Source organism: Canis lupus, chromosome 26 (genome assembly GCF_048164855.1).
Source record: "Canis lupus baileyi chromosome 26, mCanLup2.hap1, whole genome shotgun sequence".
NCBI classification, from domain to species: Eukaryota; Metazoa; Chordata; class Mammalia; order Carnivora; family Canidae; genus Canis; species Canis lupus.
Window position 1 is genome coordinate 11,648,406 of NC_132863.1, and position 19,418 is coordinate 11,667,823.

Below are 19,418 nucleotides of genomic sequence, written 5' to 3' on the forward strand. Positions count from 1 at the left end.
ACTAGTGCCAAATCAATGTGTTTTCATTGAATTGGTTGCCTTCCCATGGAAAAAGGAAGGAGAATAACACTTTGGATATCAATAGAAATTATTAGAAAGGATAACTGCTTCATGTCTACGATAATATTTCTTTAATTACCCGTGTTTTGTTTTAAAGACAGGCATACATCTTCGATCTTCACAGATGTAGTGAGTTTTAGTGACATGACATTATTACCCACTAGATGGCAGCCAAGGAAACAAAAAACAGCTTTCTTATTTTGGGAATCTCCAGTATAATAAACCTTCGCCTGAATGGACATTTTGCTTTAGGCTGGGTTCCTAAGATGTTGAAGGAACCTTTGTGATTAAGGGAAACAGCTCCTTTTTCTATAATCTACTGCAGACCTGTTAGTCTTTGAGTCGAATGAAGAGATGTTGAATCTAAGTATTCCTGTTTAAAAAGTGTTTTTCCTTCTGGGAATTGGAATTTATAAGTTCTTTATACAGAAATGACACATGATGAGTGTGGTCCCAATGCCATAGTAATAAAAACAAATCCAAGTGAACGAAACTAGGAGTCATTTCAAAATAAATATTCTAAGACTTGAAAAATCTGATATGCAGAGATAATTCTATTGTTTATACAATCAAATAGGTCACATACATATTATAGGCTTAAAGTGCCTGGGATTAGGCTTAAAATGAACACCACTAAAGAAAATAGAAGATTCTCCCCATTCTTTTTATAACAAGCAGGACAGAAGGATAGAGGACAAGCCTTTAAATGGCCCCACGATGTATCTCATGCATTTTGCAGATAGAAGCGAGAGGAATCCCGGTTCCTTCTATGGCAGGGAACCCATCCTGTTCCACTTGAATAGAGTTCCATGGGCATAGGGTTTGGTGAAACGTTACAAAAACCCTGGTGTCCACACAATGGGATTCTTGAGCAGAGGGAAAATCAATCAGTCTTTATTTCCCACCTTATTTCCAGTGAGCAGGAACTCACTGATCCCTTAGAAACACAGAAGCTAGGCAGAGAAAGGGATGACTTCACTCATGTGGAATTCTGGACCCACATTAATGTCTGGAAGCTTCTCTTTGTTTCTTAATGTCTTGCTCTATAATGCTACAGTGTATAGGTAACAGACCTGTAGGATTCAGGGGTTTGTGGTTTATGTTCTGCAGGACTTGTAAGGGTCTGCTGTTTCAACAAGCCACATGCTAACATCTGCAAGGGATTTTTAAATAATGCTGCTTATTAAAGAACTTATATTTGCATTCTGTTAATCCTCATGACACCTCTAAGAAGTAGGAAAGAAGGATTAGGTTTTTATTTTTTTCTGATGAAAGGTTTGTAAAACCAACCAAATGCAAACAAACCCGTTTCTTGTTACTTCTTTAAAGAAAATTCTGAGATATGGAAATTCACATAAAAGAATAAATTTGATGCCATCAAGGTGCACATACACAGCACTATTGTACAATATCATTCTAAACTTACTACATACTATGGACTTGTAATTTTGCCACAAGTTTGGTATCAGCAATGCCTTAGACACGATTCACCACCATCAGGCTGACTAAGGTGATTTCCTTTGGTTTGTGAAGGGCTGAGAAGAGTGAGCTGGCATCATGAGTGATGAACATTTAGCTATTAAAAATGAAAGCATGGAGGCCACATTCTGGTGATCCGTGCAAAGCAAGTCCTGGTCTGTCACAGGAATGGCTAATCAGATTACTGAATTGCTAAATACCTGAAATGATCCAACGAGGTGCCAAAAACTACAATCAGGCTTAGGTGACAAATACACTTTGAGAGCCTATTTCTGAGCCTGTCCTTAAATTCAAAGCCCTGATAATATCAGCAAGCCTCTGGGATCTGGGCAAACTGCAGATAATGTACTGTGAAGAGCAGGTGCAAGGAAACATGGAAGCCATCATCTTCAGAAAGGAGGTTGGGTGTAGTTCAAAGAGGGTCTTTCTGAAGATATGAAGTTGATATTTCTCTTCTTTCTGGCTCTCCAATATAGTAATAATTTTATTTTGCAACAGCTTTCCTCTTCATCTTCTCTTGTGCAATTGACCTTTTGTTGAGACATGAGTGCTTCCCTTATTGCCCATCCCTCAATGGCTTCCCCCTCCTCTGGATCCAAGGCCAGTCGTTGTGGTTATGATGAATATCAACCTCTACTTTCCATATGGTGCTCAATGTGGTTGATGGTTCATACTCGTCCTTCAAAGCTCCACAAAAACCACCTCCAGGTGCATTTAGATATACCCTCTGCTTCCGTATTCCATGGAATGCGCACCAAAAATATTTTCCTGCATGCACATGATAGGCATCCATCAGATATCTCTTAAATGAAAAGATGGTTGCATAATGAAGGAATGCTACTTGTTACTCTAAGTCCTTGCTCCCCATCTGTTCCCCCATTCTTCTTGTTGCTTTGGAGACACTCAATTTCATCCTTCCATATTGAGTCAAAATGTGAAATATTAAGCAATATTACTTAAGTAACTGTGAACAATGATAAATAAATTATTCTAACTTTTAAGATGGTGATGGGATCACCATCACCAAAGAGATATGCACCTCTTTAGACTTTAAGAGAAAGCATGATCATAATGACTAACTTTGGTAAGCAAAGAAAATGTTTTTCTCAAAGTCACATTTATGGAGTCTCTTCCCCATGAGATCAATGAGGGAATCCCGAATGCATTGAAAATTTGGTACATTAAGTTTTACAGTTTGGGTAAATATTTTGGTTCAGATTTTCTTAATAGCTCTGTCAATATGCAGGCAGGTGTTGAATGGCCTTTAGGCAGGTTTGAGAGAAGCAGGGTGATCTCCTTGCAAGAGTGCAAAGGCAACTGGGAGCAGAGGGCTGAGCTGAGTTGAGGGTAAGGCAGGTGCTAGGGGCAGGACCTGTGTACCTGGAAAGGGGATCATACCAGCAGCTTCTGACCTCAGAGACAGGAGATAAGGTCAGGAATAACCTAAAGCATGGGAACAGAGTATCCTCAGGCTCTGGCCCGATATAGCATGTAGGGCTCTAGTTCTCTAGGGAGAATTAAACACAGTACTGAGTTGGGATCTGTAAGCACTTGAGGTCAGTGCAGGAAGGTGAGATATGATTCAAGGAATGATGTGGGAGGCTCAGCAGTCAGTGCTGGGATCCTGCATCTCAGGTCAACGGCAACCAGAGCGAACCCTAGCTGCATCTGTCTAACCCAACTGCCCCGCTCAAGGAGAGCTGCGTGGGAGAGCAAGGCTCCTGCACTTCACCAGCCACGGGGAGGCAGTGGTGGAAAGGGCTGGGGAAGGAGGTAAAAATGCTTTGTGCTTAAAAATGGGAACTGGACTCAGATCTCCTCAGTGTAAATGTCAGCTCTGACTCTTACTAGTTCTGTGTCTCCTCAGTACTCTGTGTCGATTTCTTTGTAAAAAGGAAATGATGCTAGTAGGTGCCTTGTGTAGTTATGAGGCTCAAATGAGTTAGTACATGTAAAAGGCTCATTACAGCAAGAGTTCAATACTGTTGGTTGCTGTTAAACATATCGAGGCAATCGCTGTGTTTATTAAAGAGAACAAGCCAGATCAGGAGTCCAAGTCAGACCGTAAGATCTGAAAAGTTGTGGCTCGTAAAAAGTCATCTCAGTGCTGTTTATAGGTTTGACCTTGTACTCAAATAGCACTGCTGAGCCCTCAGAGGCAGAACTGAAGAGTTTTCCCACAAACCATTACACTCATTCTTCTGTCTCCTCTTGGCCTTTAAGTGCTTCTAGGTTCTTCTTCTCCACTTTTTTTTTTTTTTTTTTTTTTTTTTACCAGCTGCTCCAAATTCTTGGCCTGCCCAGGCCTCTGACCCCATGGCAACTCTCCCAGCTGAAAATACTGCTTTTCCTCTCCAAGACAAGTTTAAGAAGCCCTTCGTGACACCCTTGAGGACAAGATTGCCTATAGCCTCACTAAGTGTGGTCCCACCCCAGCAGAATCAGCATTACCTGGGAGATTGGCAGAAATGCCAGAGGTCAGGCCCTACTCCAGATCTCCTGAATCAGAATCTGCATTTTAAGCCCCCACCCCCATCCTGCCCCACTACTGAATTTGGTGTATGTTAGTCTGAGAAACATTGTTCTATAATCTAGGTCCTATGTAATTATCAGTAAAGTGAGCGGACTCAGAGAAAAAAATATTTTCCCAAATCTCTGGAAGAAGATATCAACTTTTCCAGAGAGTTAACATTTATCCAGGGTTTGAAGGCCTGGAATGCCAGAGCTGTTAATACACAGCTGGGAGGATGTTTACCAAAGGCATCCAGGTGCCCCAGGGAGCTGAGGCCCACTTGCTCAAAATGCACCAGAATGGTGATTGTCCCTGCTTGGAGCTGACTCCTTAGCTTCAGCTATGAAATGTCTAAAGAGTCTGTTTTGTGGTACCTGATGAATCGCAAAGGCAACCTCAGACCTGGCTATTTCACTGAAGCTGCCCAAGGACAAAATGCAAGGAGATATTCTTAGCACTTAGCCAGAGGAATTTAGAGGGTCAGCTTTAGCATTCTGAATTAAAATTTAGGCTACTAGCAGGATAAGCCATCACACTAGATTGATTTTTACACAAGGACCCACAGCTCTTTGGGTCCTACATATGCCCTGGCAGTAGCTGGACTTAGCTAGCAGGTCAGAGCATTAGCAGATGCTGTCCAGGCTCTGCCTATATCCCTCAGCCCACCTCTTATTGCAAACACAGACCTTTCTTTGTCCATGGGCTTTTCTCCTGGCTGTGGAGGCCATACTCAGCCTGAGCAGGAACAGCCTCCAGCCACCCACAAATGGGAATTGGTGTATAAATAACACAGTGCCCCCACTGTAACACTGGGGGCGTTGAGGTATGTAACACTGAGGGTATGTCTCAAGTGAGATAACATTGAGGTATGTCTATACTGGCACCCAGAGTTTCCTAGGAGGACTCAGCTCCAGTTTTCTATTGTGGTAACTTGCTTGACAATACACTCTTTGTGGGTTGCTTTTCCTTCTTTGTCTCTATTCCCCACTCATCTGCTGGTGCTTCCTGGGATCATATCCTACATAAATGACTTGCATTCAAACCCTTGTTTCAGGCTCTGCTCCTGGGAAAAATGAATCAAGAGAAGAGCAACACACTTGGGTTTAAATTTTGACTTTTGCCATTTATCATGTGTGATATTGGGCACATCATTTAATCACTGTAAGAATCAATTTCCTCCTAACAAGTAGAGATAATGGAAAGAACTATGAATATGGGTTTTTGTTAAAATTAAATGAACTGATTATGTAAAGGGCTTAATATAGTGCTTGGCTCTAGGGAATGCAGAGTAAATGATAGGTACGGTCTCATTAATTGTCAATATTCACTATCCAGGAAGAACTAATCTATGGTGAAAAAGAAGTCTGGTATCCGACTTTGAATTTAGTACTGCTAAAAATGCACTTCTGATTCCTTGGAGAGTTTCCCTGGAGAGTAGCCTTTGCGTGTTCCAATTTTGTTCCCTTTCAGAATTTTCCTTCTGTTTGGTCTCCTTTGATCCTTGTTCTGATTTTGTGGGAAACTGAGAAAGAAGTGAGGAATAGCTTCAAATTAGTTGTCATGCATGTTCACATAGGATTCAAAGCTTATAATGGTCTGAATAGGTTTAACTGTATCTTAGGTATATTTTTTACCCACACACCATTCAAAAATTCAGGGCCTGGAATTCTGATTTACATACAGTTGCTGTAAATAACAAAGGGTATCCTCTGGTACTGATTTATATAAAATAGGACCTCTTCTCCTCCAAAAGTCAGGGTAGTATCTTCAAGATGTAAGCAGAAGACACATGTAGAGGAAAGCCCAGGAGAGCAGAAGTAGAGAGTTGTATGAAATCTCATCATCCCGATATTTAAGAACATTCTGGTTGAGGTGGCCATTCCTAAGAACCTGTCTCACAAGTTATTGGCTTCCATCTGGGCTGGTTGCATGTCTCATACACACACAAGAAGGCAATTTAGTATCTTCTACATCTTCTTTACATTATCATTCCAATCTGTGTGGATGCACATTAAGGATTAAAGCATCATTGTTTACTGAGGAATTTAGTATTATCCTGGGAATAGCAAAGCAAGAAAGACAGCCAGCAGCAACTGATTCCTTACATATTGTGACCTCATTTAATTCTTCCCCTTCTATACACCATCTCATTTCTCTCACCTTTCAAGGAAGCAAGTCATTCAAAAGACCCTGGAAATACCCCTGCTCTCAGAAGTGGCTGTTTTTCTGATGTGAGCACAATAGCTGGGAAAGAATGCCCATTGCAAAACTAGTAAGCATGCTGGCAAGTGGGAACAAAGATTTTGTGTGTCTGAGAATAAAAGTATATTTGTTTACTTTTGGGCTGTAAGAAATTAGCACAGATCTATAGCTCACAAACAGCAGAGATTTATCTTACAGTTCTGGATGCCAGAAATCCAAAATGGTCTCACCTGGCTAAAATCAGGGTGCGGGCAGGGCTGCTTTCCTTTCTGGAAACTCCAGGGGAGAACCATTTCATTGTCTTTTTCTGGCTTTCAGAAGATTCTGGCTTTCCTTGGTGCATGATCTTCCACTTCAAAGCCAACAGTGACCATCAGCATCTTTCTAACACAGCATCACTCTGACACTCACTCTCCTGCTTCCTTTTTTACATATAAGGACCATGTTACACTGGACCCATGCAGACAATTTCTTTATTTTAAGGTTAGCTGTTTAGCAATCCTAATTCCATCTGCAACTTTAATTCCTCTTTATCATATAATGTAATATATTCACAGGCTTTGGGGATTAGGACAATGAACAATTTTTTTTTTTTTTTTTTTTAGTAGGTTCAACACCCAGCATGGAGACCAATATAGGGTTTAAACTCAGGACCCAGGAATCAAGACCCAATATAGGGCTTAAACTCAAGACCCAGAAATCAGGCTTAACCAACTGAGCCATCTAGGCACCCCCAGGACGTGGACATTTTTAAAGGCCATTCATTATTCTACCTATGACAGAAAGCTAAGAGCAACAGCAGCTCATACATAAGAGAATTTTCAGTTTAGTGCTGCCTTCAGCCCAGAGCTTGATCCTGGAGACCTGGGATTGAGTCCCACGTCAGGCTCCCTGCATGGAGCCTGCTTCTCCCTCTGCCTGTGTCTCTGCCTCTCTCTCTCTCTGTGTCTCTCATGAATAGATAAATAAAATCTTAAAAAGAGAGAGAATTTTCACTAGATAATGGAGTTCGGACCCTTGCGGCACACAGCCCTCAGTTATTTGGAAGGGGTGGCATTTGTACGGACAGCTCCAGGCTGCACCACTGAGCAGCTGTATGATCTTGAACAAGTTGTTTAATACCTCCAAGCCCACATCTCCTCTTTTGTAAACTAGCATGGGGACAACCTCATGGGGTTGTCCATGAATTATATAAGTACATAAGAGAAGGCCACTGGCTGAGCATCAACGTAAATTCTCAATGAGTGCTGGTTGCTGGTATAAAATAACTGCAACTAACAATTATTATAGAGATGTAAGTGAGAACTATTATTTGTGTTCTGTGAGTACAAAGGGAGGACATGAGGAATAAGTTACTGAATGTGTTGAAAGCTTTGTAAAATTGGTAGATAAAATTGATTTTTGAATTATAATTTCAGCAGAAGATTAAGGAATTAAAATTTTATTTGAATATTAAACTTAACAAAAAATTGCAAGAATAAGAGTACTACAAAGGATACCTATGGGGGCACCTGGGTGGCTCAGTGGTTGAGCATTTGCTTTTGGCTCAGGTCATGATCCCAAGGTCCTGGGGTTGAGTCCTGCATTAGATTCCCTGCAAGGAGCCTGCTTTTCCTTCTGCCTATGTCTCTGCTTCTCTCTGTGTGTCTTTCATGAATAAATAAATAAAATCTTTAAAAAAAGAACACCCATGTACTCTTTTACCCAGATTCATCTATTAACATTTTATTCCATTTACTTTATCACTGTATCATCTATCTCTATGTATGTGTGTATGTATATATGTGCATGCACACACATACAATTTTTTACTGAACTGAGACTAATTTGCATATATCATGGCATCTCTGAACACTGTAATATACCTTCCCTAAGACTAAGGATATATCCTCTTATGAGACTACAGCAAGGGTCAGCAAACTTTTTTTCTACAGGACCAGATAGTAATATTTTAGGTTTTGTGGATCGCATATAGTCTCTGTCACACATTCTTCATTGTTCTTTATACAATCCTTTAAAAATGTGAAAACTAGGGACACCTGGGTGGCTCAGCAGTTGAGCATCTACCTTTGGCTCAGGGCGTGATCCCAGATTCCCGGGATCGGGTCCTGCATCAGCTCCTTGCATGGAGCCTGCTTCTCCTCCCTCTGCCTGTGTTTCTGTCTCTCTTTCTGTGTCTCTCATGAATAAATAAATAAAATCTTTAAAAAAATGTGAAAACTATTCTTAGCTCACAGGCCACAGTTTGTTTACCCTGGATGACAGAGAAGCTATTCACTTCAGTATATTTAACGTTGATACCATAATCTTACCTCGTAGTGTCTAACTACTGGCATATTCCAATTTTGTGAACTGGCAGGAATGTCCTTTATAGCATCTCCTTGTCTCTTTCAGAATCCAGTCTAGGGTCAGGTACTGGACTTAGTTATCACAGCACTTTGGTGTCCTTTAATCTGGATCATCTTCTCAGCCTTTCTTTGTCTTTTACAATATTAGCATATTTGGAGAATACATTCCCTTTTTTTTTCCTGTTTTCTTTTCAAAAGCATATTTCTACTTCAGGGTTGTTTATTGATAAAATTCAGTGTTCTGATCTGAACACAACATAAGTCATGTTGAGTCCTTCTTAGGGCATCACATTTGGAGACACACACTTCCATCTGCCCCTCATCAATGAAACTGGCATCATTGTTACCCACTGTCCAGATGTTGTCAGATTTCTTTCTCATGTAGTTACTATTCTTTCCTTTGGATGTATTTTCACTGGAATTGTTAACCTGAGAGGGGAATCTGAAGTAGAAGATATGCTATAGCTGTGTAGGGTGCCATGGGCTAGACCAGAAGAAGCCGGTTGAACTACTACTCTATGTCCCTGGAACAATTGAGCAATTGGAACTAATGGAAAGATTCAATCTGTGGCTGAACTGCATCAGTTTATCTGAATATTTAAAATAAAGTTGTTTTGTAGGGGTCTGCTTAGAAGTTTTCCCATTGTATAGTTTCTGATAAATCATGTGTATATAACTGTGTTTGAACAAAACTGTAGAAATAATCTTCACTGATGTGTTCATGTTGTTGGCATCTACTCTGTATATCCATGAATAGGAGCAGTATTTTTTGATAACTATTTGTGGGACTGGGATACAGGTGACGATTATCCCTTCTCTTTATAATTTAGCCTCAGCCAACAGGAAAAGAATCAATTCAAGCCATCCCCTACCTCACTCCCCTCAAAAGAGGGGTTGTTAGCATGGTGGGTCAGGTCCTGATATTCCCTTGCCATATGAGCCATGGGAAACTATCTCAAAAAATATTAGCCAAACCCTACTTCACTTCCTGACCTATGTGCTATAGGCTCTCAAGTTTCTTGTCTCCATGCAGACCAAGAATGGTTTGTCCTCCACCGTGTCCCATTTTGGCTTCTTTGCCAGTGACTAGGTGTGTAAAGCAGTTGGGTAAAAGGACTTAGGGTCTGCTGAGTCATTCGTTTTAGATTCATAGGAGGAGGAAATGGGAAATCACACTTGGGTGTCCAGTTTCTGCATAGTAATGGTGGCTAGAGAAGCTCCGTTAGTTATCTATGGCTATGTCAAAAATTACCTCGAAACAACAAACACTTATTATCCACAGATCCTAATTAGGATTAGGAACCTTAGGTGGGTGTTCTGCCTCAAGAAAGTTGTGAGATGTAGTCATGATGTTGGAGCTACAGTCATCTGAAGACTTGAGTGAGGCCAGAGGGTCAGCAAAGATATCCCGTTCACCTGGTTGTTGGCAAGAGGCCCCAGTTCTTCTGCATAGGCTGTATAAGTGCCTCCACTAGTGATGCCAGAATGAAGAACCGAGAGAAGCCACAATGCCCCTAAAAACCTAACCTTATGAATGACATACCATCACCTCTAATGTAATCTTTTCATGACATAAGCCAACCCTGAGACAATGCAGGAAGGGCCTACCCAAGGGCATAAATACCAGGAGGCGGGAGAAATCACTGGAGAATCACTACCACAAAAGTCTTAAGTTGGAGAGTAGGAAATTCTTGGTTGGTGATTAAGAAAAATTCCGGTTGGGTATGTATGCATATCTATCTATCTATCTATCTATCTATCTATCTATCTATCTATCTATCTATCATCTATCTATCTATCATCATTGCCTCTATAAAGCCTTCAAGGGAAAAGTAGATAATGGTAGAATTTGGGCTAAATTCCATATAATAACAAATGCAGGATAGAGGAGGTGTACGAGAACTGTTTTTGGGGACAGCTGATCTTTACAACCAATAAGCAGATGGTCTTTTCCATCTGATGTTGTTCAAAGCTTTAACTTAAAACCTATATCTCTGTTTTCACTGCCACTAGACATAGGGGAGGGCCACTAAGTGTTTTGAGCAAATCCAATTTATCTGGAGTACAGCATGGAATGAAGCAGAACTGTCCAAATGTGTTTTGTTGCTTCTTGAAGTACATATATCATAGCTTGTATATATATCCTAGGGGCTCTACATTGACTGGCCAAGACCTTATTTTTCAGGCTCTTCTTCAAGAAGTTCAGCTTACGCTAGAGGTCTTGCTTTACACCATATTATTCTGTTTGAAATACCTTTCCCCTTATCTCCAATCAGAATTCTCTTAATCCTTCAAAGTCTATGGCAAATACTACCCATTTCATTGCAATCCCCAAAATGAAATGACCTCTGCATTCTTCTGGGTCATTATGTTTTCTACTGTCCTTTAGTAGCACTGACAGTGAAAATGATGAGGATAATAATAATCATAAGAACGCAGCAGATACAAGCAACTCAGAAGTTTCTATTGCCAGGCACTGTGCTAAGCAAGAACTTTACATGCCTTCTCCAACATATCATGAATCAGGCATCGTAATTATCCTCATTTTTGAATAGGTAAATTGAAATTTGAGAAGGTTAAGTAATTTCCCAAGGACCACATGCAAATAAGCTATAGAACGAGGACACAAATGCTTGGGTCAAAGCCCATACTTTTCTTTTTAATACCAAAGATATTGTATGATAACAATTATATTTTAGGAAAATTTATTTACAAGGAAATTGACAGATTTTAAATGTAAAATTCAATGAATTCTAATAAGAATGTAAACATCATCCCAATCAAAATATCAAACATTTCTATCACCCCAGGAAGTTCCTTTTTGTCTCTTCTCACTGATTCCCTCCCCCACAATCAAGGGGCAAGCATCGTTATGATTTCTATTACCATAGATTAGTTTTGTCTAGTAGTTTTTTTAATTTACTATAAACAAATTCATATTGTATATACTATTTGTACCTGATTTATTTCTTTAGAAGTAATTTTTCTTGAGAGTCATCCATGGTGTGTGTATCAGTAGTTTATTCCTTTTTTATCAGAGTGTCATATTCTATCACATGAATACAGCACAGATCTTTTCCATTCTCTTGTTGATAGTTATTTGGGATGTTTCCAGTCTTGGCTATAATGACTAAAGCTGCTATGGACATTCTTGTACAAGCCTTTTTATGGACATATACTGGAAATTCCAAGATTAGGAATTTATGGGTCACAGTATAGGGATATGTGTAGCTTTATAAGACTGCCAAGCAGTTTTCTGAAGAAGTTGTATCACTGTACCCTCCAGCAGTGGGCAAGAGTTCTAGTTGCTTCATATCTTTGCTAATATTTAGTGTTGTCATTTTTTTGATTTTAGCTATCTTGGTGGGCATGAAAATATCCTCTGGCCAAAGCGTGTACTCTTAACCATTGCCCAATATTGCTGTGGCCCTTTTTCTACTTAACCTAAGATACAGTTACTTTGATTGATATGTATCTGCTTCTCCTACTAGATTGTAAGCCGGTGCTGGGGGCGGGGGGGGGGATGGTGAAAGTAGACATTGTAAGGAAGAATATGACTTTTTACCTGACTATAACATAAAACTTAAGTCTTAGACCTTTTCTAAGGCAGAATTATAGAAAAGGAAGTTATAACACCTCTGATAATTAAACATCAGTGTCCTAAGAGATCAGTCATGTCTTCTGAGGCTGCATGGTAAGACCACTAATAATAGTGACATTAATGTGTTTGGGTTACACTTAGCAATCTGGGTGTTTAAAGCACTTCAGCCATTTGTTTTGGGTCAGCAGAGGTTAACAAGCCGGTAGTGAATATAAACATAATTGTGTTTCATTAGGTTAAGTTCCCAGTTTGAAGGGTAAGGACAAAGCCCCATTAATTATTTTTACTTCCTTCTACAAGCAAGCAGTGTATGTTGGGATAAATTCACTGATACTCACTGTTGTGTTTGAAGATCCTTATAGTTGCACCTGAAAGTCGGGCCCCAAGTACAAGAGATGCATGGTTTAACTCATCACTTAAAATGAGGCATCCCTGTTCAGAAAATAAACACACAAAACACAGGCCAATAAATAAAATTAAAGAAAAACAACATGTGGGAACAGAAAGACACTTCCAGACCTGTAACACACATTCCCCAAACCCTCTTTAATTTTAAAAGGCTGAGTTCTACCTGGTGTCTATATGGATAAAATCCTGTAGACAATTAGCTGATGAAGATGGGGATTTTTTTTTAAGGGATTACATCTTTAACCATTTGCATTTGATATTCATTGGAGAACATTATTCAAGATCTTGGTTAGAGGCTGCTCACATTTCTAAAGAATTGATGTTTGACAGGAAAGTGGAAATACTTTTGGTGGGTTTTGGACTTGCTGGGGTTCTTTGATCCTGTGCTGGATTATTTGGGAAGGTTTTGGTATACTTCCTCTAGAAGGCAGGGGTCTTTTCTGTAAGGCCTTTCAAGCTCTTGTTTTCCTATTCTCATTTTCCTCTGTATTGACATCCTTGTACACAAAAGCATCAGTGCTTTCCAGCTAAAAACTTTGCATTTGGAAAAGTATGGATGGCAATTCAGTCTGAGGCCAGTGAAAAAGATCAATCAAATTTACTGCTTATAAATTATGGTTTTGAATCTTTTAATTTCAAATTTTCTAAATTATAAAATTGCTCAAGTGTACCAAAAATGCATAGACAAACTATGGTGGCCATTTGTGGTCACCCAGAATCTTTGAGTTCTTGCTCATATTTTGGAAACTCCATATATTACATGTTTTAAATTTGGAGGGGAAAAGCCAGTGATATTCTTATACCTGCATCCTCTAGATGTGTGTTTATGTATTTATAATTTTTTGGTGAGCATTTGAGAGTTACTGGTAAACTTCATGATATTTCACCCCTAAATTCTTCATCATATATTTACTAAGAATAAGGACATTTTTTGGTTAAATCACAATGCAATGATCATGCCCAGGAAGTCATTTATGTAGTGTATTAAGACATAGTCCAAATTCATCTTTCTCCAACTGTCCTAATTATATCAATGACTTTTATAGATGTTATCTTTCATTCTTTTTTTTTTCAGTGCAGAATCCAATCAAAGATCATATATTGCATTTAGTTGTTCTGAGTCAGATTTTTTTAAACCTAAATATGATTATGGCACTTGCTTACTTAAACTGAGCCAACCAACTTCCCCATTTTCCTCAGAAAGAATTTCCAGTACTCAAGCAGGACTACAAGGCTCTTTGCAATTTGGCACTTGCCTTCATCTCTGTTCGTCTCTGTTCTCTTCTTCATCTACTATCTTTTATTTTAGTTCTTCCAAAGCTCAGTGCTTTATGCATGCTGCTCCCTTTTCCTTATCTTAAAGAAAAAACTTTACGGACAAGTAACAGATTCAGTTCTCATGTCATCCACTTTGCATAGGCATCTCAGCCTTTCTCAAGAAGAGCTTGGAAGCAACTCTTTTGCTCTTCTCCACGTATACACTTGTCTTTTCTGGGGTATTCATCCTATTTTATTTGGTGCATTGTTTCCCCCCGCTAGACTGTAAACAACATAGATTTACAAGGCACAGGTCTTGTTCATCTTTGTATGCCCTGTATCTTGCCTTATATGAGGACAAAGTAGTTTCTCAATAAGTGATCTATTGAATGAATAAATGAATGAGTGGCATGAACAAAATATTTTATTCAAATAAATGCCCAATAAGTGTTTGCTACATTGTAAATGAGGACTTGGGAGCCTTAAAACTTAATTGTTCTTGGGATCCCTGGGTGGCTCAGCAGTTTAGCGCCTGCCTTTGGCCCGGGGCATGATCCTGGAGTCCCGGGACTGAGTCCTACATCGGACTTCCTGCATGGAGCCTGCTTCTCCCTCTGTCTGTGTCTCTGCCTCTTTCTCTCTGTGTCTCTCATGACTAAATAAATATTAAAAAAATTTAATTGCTCTTGCTAAACTATCATCAAAGATGAAATGTGACCCACATCTAGGACTGTAATTCTATAAACAATATCACTATGAACAGATTTGCTGGACTAAGGTGGTATATTTATTTAGAAAGCTAGGTATTCAATCAGCTTTTCCTAGAAAAAGGATCTTCTCAGCCATACTTCTAATGAAGGACCTGCTCAGAGTTATAATTCTTAGGAATAACATAGCAGAAGACAATTATGTTAAGAAATTCTCACCTTTCCAACTAGAGCAGGGATATTCATTGAGTTAGTTGCAAATCCCATCCCAAAGACCATAGCTGCTTCTACATTCAGGAACTTAGCCACAAGGTTCTCCAATTCTTCATGCTTATCCAAGGTTCCTGCACATAAAATGATAGGATGAGTGAGTCTTCTTTTCTCAACAAGATTGAAAATTCAAAATCCAGTGCATACTCATCACCAAAAGACATGTGTGGAATTGTGTGTAGCAGGTATATTTGCTACAGCTGCAATCAAGAAACAATCCACATATCCACATACTGTAGAATGAATAAATTAAACACCTTGTGGAGGTATTTACATAGTGGAATTAAACGCAGTAATGAGAAGGAACAATCTATTGCCCTACGCAACAAAATGAAAAAAAAATCTCACAAATATGTTGTTGAGTGCAAAAAGTCAGATACTTATACACTCATACAGGCTGAATTCATTTATACAAAGTTTACAAACAGACAAACCTAACCTATGGTGTTAGAAGTCAGTATAGTGGTTAATTTTATTAGAAACACGAAGAGAACTTTGAGATTCTCTATATGTTTTGTTTCTGGATTTGGGTGCTGGTTACACTGGTATGTTTGCTTTGTGAAAATCTAATGAGCTCTATACTAAGATTGATGCATTTTTTCAATATAAATATTGATAATGCAATAAAACCTACAAAAATACCACAAATCTTCTCTCACCCAACCTCCCACAAGTGATTAATTAAATTATAACCCTCAAAAAAATAAAAATAAATAAAATAAATAAAATAAAAAATAAATTATAACCCTCTCAGAGAGGCCTCACACTTAAATGCAAACAGATCCCAGGATTTCTATAGATACTAGTCAATATAGTTATAAATTACTGAACCTTTGGAATGTTCTAAATTTCAAAGCCCGCTATTTAGGTTATCTCGTTTAATCTTAAGAACCCAATAATGCAGCTATCATTATCTTAGAGATTAGAAAACTGAGGTGTAAAGACGTCACAGATGAAAACCAACAGAGATAATCTGGTCTAATTCCAAAGTTCATGTTTTTACCACTCTGCTACCTTTTATATGCTTATACTCTGATTCCTTCTTATACACAATCCCTATGCCTCACTAAGAGTAAATGTTAAAGATCCTTATATTTTTCTCTTTGCCATCAAAGAGAAAAATATTGCTATTTTTCTCATTTGACTAGTGAGTTCAAAGAGTTATTTTGCATTTAATATGAAAGATCTTTCTAGATCTGCAGTGTCCAATATGGTAGCCACTAGCTATATGTGGTTAGTGCAATAAAGTTTTAAATTGTATTTAGTTTTAGTTAACTTTATTTAAACTTAACAGCTGAAGCATTAAAATATCTTCCACTGAACACTACTATATTATTTGTGTCTGATTACATTCTACTTATTTCACTTTAAACAATGAAAATTTAGTGTCTGAATTGAGTTGTCCTGTAAGAGTAAAATATACATTATTTTTTAATGCTTAGTACAATAAAAATAATGTAAAATAGCTCAATATTTTATATTGATTATGTGTTTCAATAATAATATTTAGATATACTGAGTCAAACAAAACATATTATGAAATAAGTTTACCTATTTTCTCTAAACTGTTTTTAATATGGCTACTAGAGGGCAGCCCAGGTGGCTCAGAGATTTAATGCCACCTTCAGCCCAGGGCCTGATCCTGGAGACCCGGGATCGAGTCCCATGTCGGGCTCCCTGCATGGAGCCTGCTTCTCCCTCTGCCTGTGTCTCTGCCTCTCTTTCTCTCTGTGTCTCTCATGAATAAATAAATAAAATCTTAAAAAAATATGGCTACTAGAAATTTTAAATTACACATGTATCTTGCATTATATTTTTATTGGACTGTGCTGCTGTAGAGGATACACTTGACAGAACACAAAAATGTACAAGTGGAGAGATGTTGTAATTTGCAATCACAGAATATAGAAGCAGATTTAACTCAGATTTAAGTTAAAGGAATATTGTTAGCATATTCGGGACTATTATAAACCTAAGGATCAACATATTTTACTATACAGAGTGTGATACCAGAATTTTATTTAAACTGGTAAATTAGCTTGCTGACTGTGTTAAAACGGTGAAAGGCTACACTTGAGAAGGTATTGACTAGTGAGTTCAAAGAGTTATTTTGCATTTAATATGAAAGAGGACATTTCATGGATCATCTTTGTCCTTCCTGAGAGGTCACATTGTCATACAACAGATGGCTAGAGGCCTTTCTTCTTAATCTGAATTCATTTACCCCCGAATTGTCAGAAACCATAGTGAACAAATATTCTAGCATAATTAATTTTGGGGGTGTGGAGTTAAAAAATTTAAATTGTCATTTAAAACTTTATTATCAAAGATATAGAGAAAAAAGAAATACTATAATTTAAGGATAAGACATGGGCACATAGTCACTTATCAGATTTGTTTTTACCTAAGGGAAACTGCATCCCAAAGGGAATGACCCCAAGGATAGGTAATGAAAGACCATTGGCCTGGGTATGACGGCCTTGGGTTCTGGCCTCAGCTAATCCACTAAACAGCAAAGTGGCTTCTGGTTACCTCTCCTTGAAGTTTCCAGAGAGGCTGGGAGAGGTTCTGTTTTAGGCTTCCCTCATGTTGGGAGTGGTCTTTCCTCCACATACAATGGTCTTCTTGTGGGTCCCACTCATTCTTTGAGTCCATCTAATATGATATCTTTTCTCAGATGCTGTTCTCAGTTTCCCCAGCCAAACTTGGTCATTTTCTTCCGAGATCTCATAAGCTTCATCACATAATGATTATAGCACTTATTAAATTGAACTGAAAACATTCATGGGGCCATTTTCTCTACTACAGAAAGAGCCCCCAGGTGCTGATACTGTGTGTGAGATGTTCATCTTGGCAACCACAGAGCCTAGACACATGGTAGGTGCTTGTTGAGTTGTATGCTACCTTTTGATGGAGAATAAAGACAGGACTGGGCACAGAGTAGGGGATGTCACAAGGAAGAAGGTTGAGAAGTCACATGATGCCAGGGCAACAAGTGAGCTCCACTTTGGAAACACCCATACCTGAAGAAGACCTCCAGCAAGGTTGGAGGGTGCCCAAACATTGCCAACTTGGTAAATTTCTTCATAAGCCTTTCCTTCCCAGGGAGTCAGGTGACAACTGTGTCCTGGCCCAGTCACCCAGAAGTAATGAGTAGAAGTTCACAGTGAGTCTCTGTGATGTCTTCCTTCATATTCATCTTCCCCAAATCTGCCATCCAGGGGTTTATCTATAACAACTACATCACTAAAAGTCTTCAGGATAATGTAGAATGTGTTGTAAGCAATCAAACAGCCAATAAACTAGTAAGAAGTGGGTATGTCCAAAACCATACCGAGAAAGGACCCTCTTTCAGTCTGTACCATTAGCCTTGGCTTAAGGAGAGGAAGAAGGGAGGAAATACAGGTATTCATATTAGGTCTCCAGATCTAGCCTTCTTTTGGATCTCCAGTGGTCAAATGGATAGTAAACTAATATTCAGATATACCAATTTCTATGACCACATATGTCTCACAGCTGAGTTATCAGTGGTTTTGCATGTAGGGGCTTATCTTCGTTTGTAGAAAACAACACTTTCTACTTCAGGAAGCCATACCTCTCAGACTGGGCTGTCTGGATGGGGTGCTCATTAAGGAATACTGAAAATTATGGTTCATCTGAATTAATTGAGTGCTGCTTTCCTTTTCCTGTTCTTCACATTGAAGAACTAAAAATGTAGCAAGAACTTAAGGGAAATAAAGCAGTCACAAAAACTTCATGAGCTTGCTTTCTGCAAACATTCAGGCCATATCCTAATCGGGTGGAGGTGCCTGAGTCATGTCAAGTTGCAGTTGGTGGTCTGAGTGCTGGGGTGGGTCCAGAAATTATATTCAACATTTTGTCTTTGTTATATAAATATGGAAATTCTTTTAATCCCCAGAAAGCAGAGCTATAGTCCTAACCAAAGGTACAAATAAATTCCTAGTAATTTTTCTCTTTCTCCCTGACTTTAGCTTCTTTTTTAGTCTCTGAAGGTCAACAACAACCACAAATTGGCTAGTGACACTAGATCTCCAAATTGCTATGCTGTGCATATATTGACCCTTGTTCTCATCCTGAAGGTTTATTTATCCAATGGGATACTTAAAACCTGCTTCGTGAATAAAACAACTGAATAAAAAGCTGGATGTATCTTCTTCCCACCTCTCTCAATGGTATTTTCCTGTGCCAAACACTGGGCTTGCTGCCATCAATCAAATCAGTAAAAATCAGATGCAGGAGAAAGCACCAATATTATGCTTATGTACTGTATACTTCTGCTGGATTTTTATTGATACTGACTGGCTCATATTTTTTAGTCAGAGCATATAGACTGTTGGCCTTCAAACTGACATTGACTAATAGTGAAGAGTGTGGATGTTATTAACAAGCTTATTTCGCCACCACCAATTCTTCCTGTGTGGCACATGTGAAGACTGTTTACCAAACTGTGACTGTAGTCACTTTTTGTCCTGAATATCCTGTTTGTAGATTGTTTCTTAGACTTGATCTAGAAGCAGGCTCACCTGGCTGTTCCAGTTGTGCCATGGATATCA

At 38.9% G+C, this 19,418-nt stretch overlaps 1 protein-coding gene across 2 annotated transcripts in view; it reads right to left on the minus strand.

Annotated features, from left to right (window-relative positions):
- Positions 1-19,418, minus strand: part of SPTLC3 (serine palmitoyltransferase long chain base subunit 3) — a 149,547-nt gene that overhangs the window by 56,998 nt on the left and 73,131 nt on the right. For both annotated transcript variants that reach the window (XM_072800056.1, XM_072800055.1), the window contains 2 exons: positions 14,794-14,918; positions 12,541-12,634 (listed from right to left, as the gene is read on the minus strand). In XM_072800056.1, coding sequence (XP_072656157.1) covers positions 12,541-12,634; positions 14,794-14,918 — 219 coding nt within the window. The remainder of the gene's footprint in view (positions 1-12,540; positions 12,635-14,793; positions 14,919-19,418) is intronic.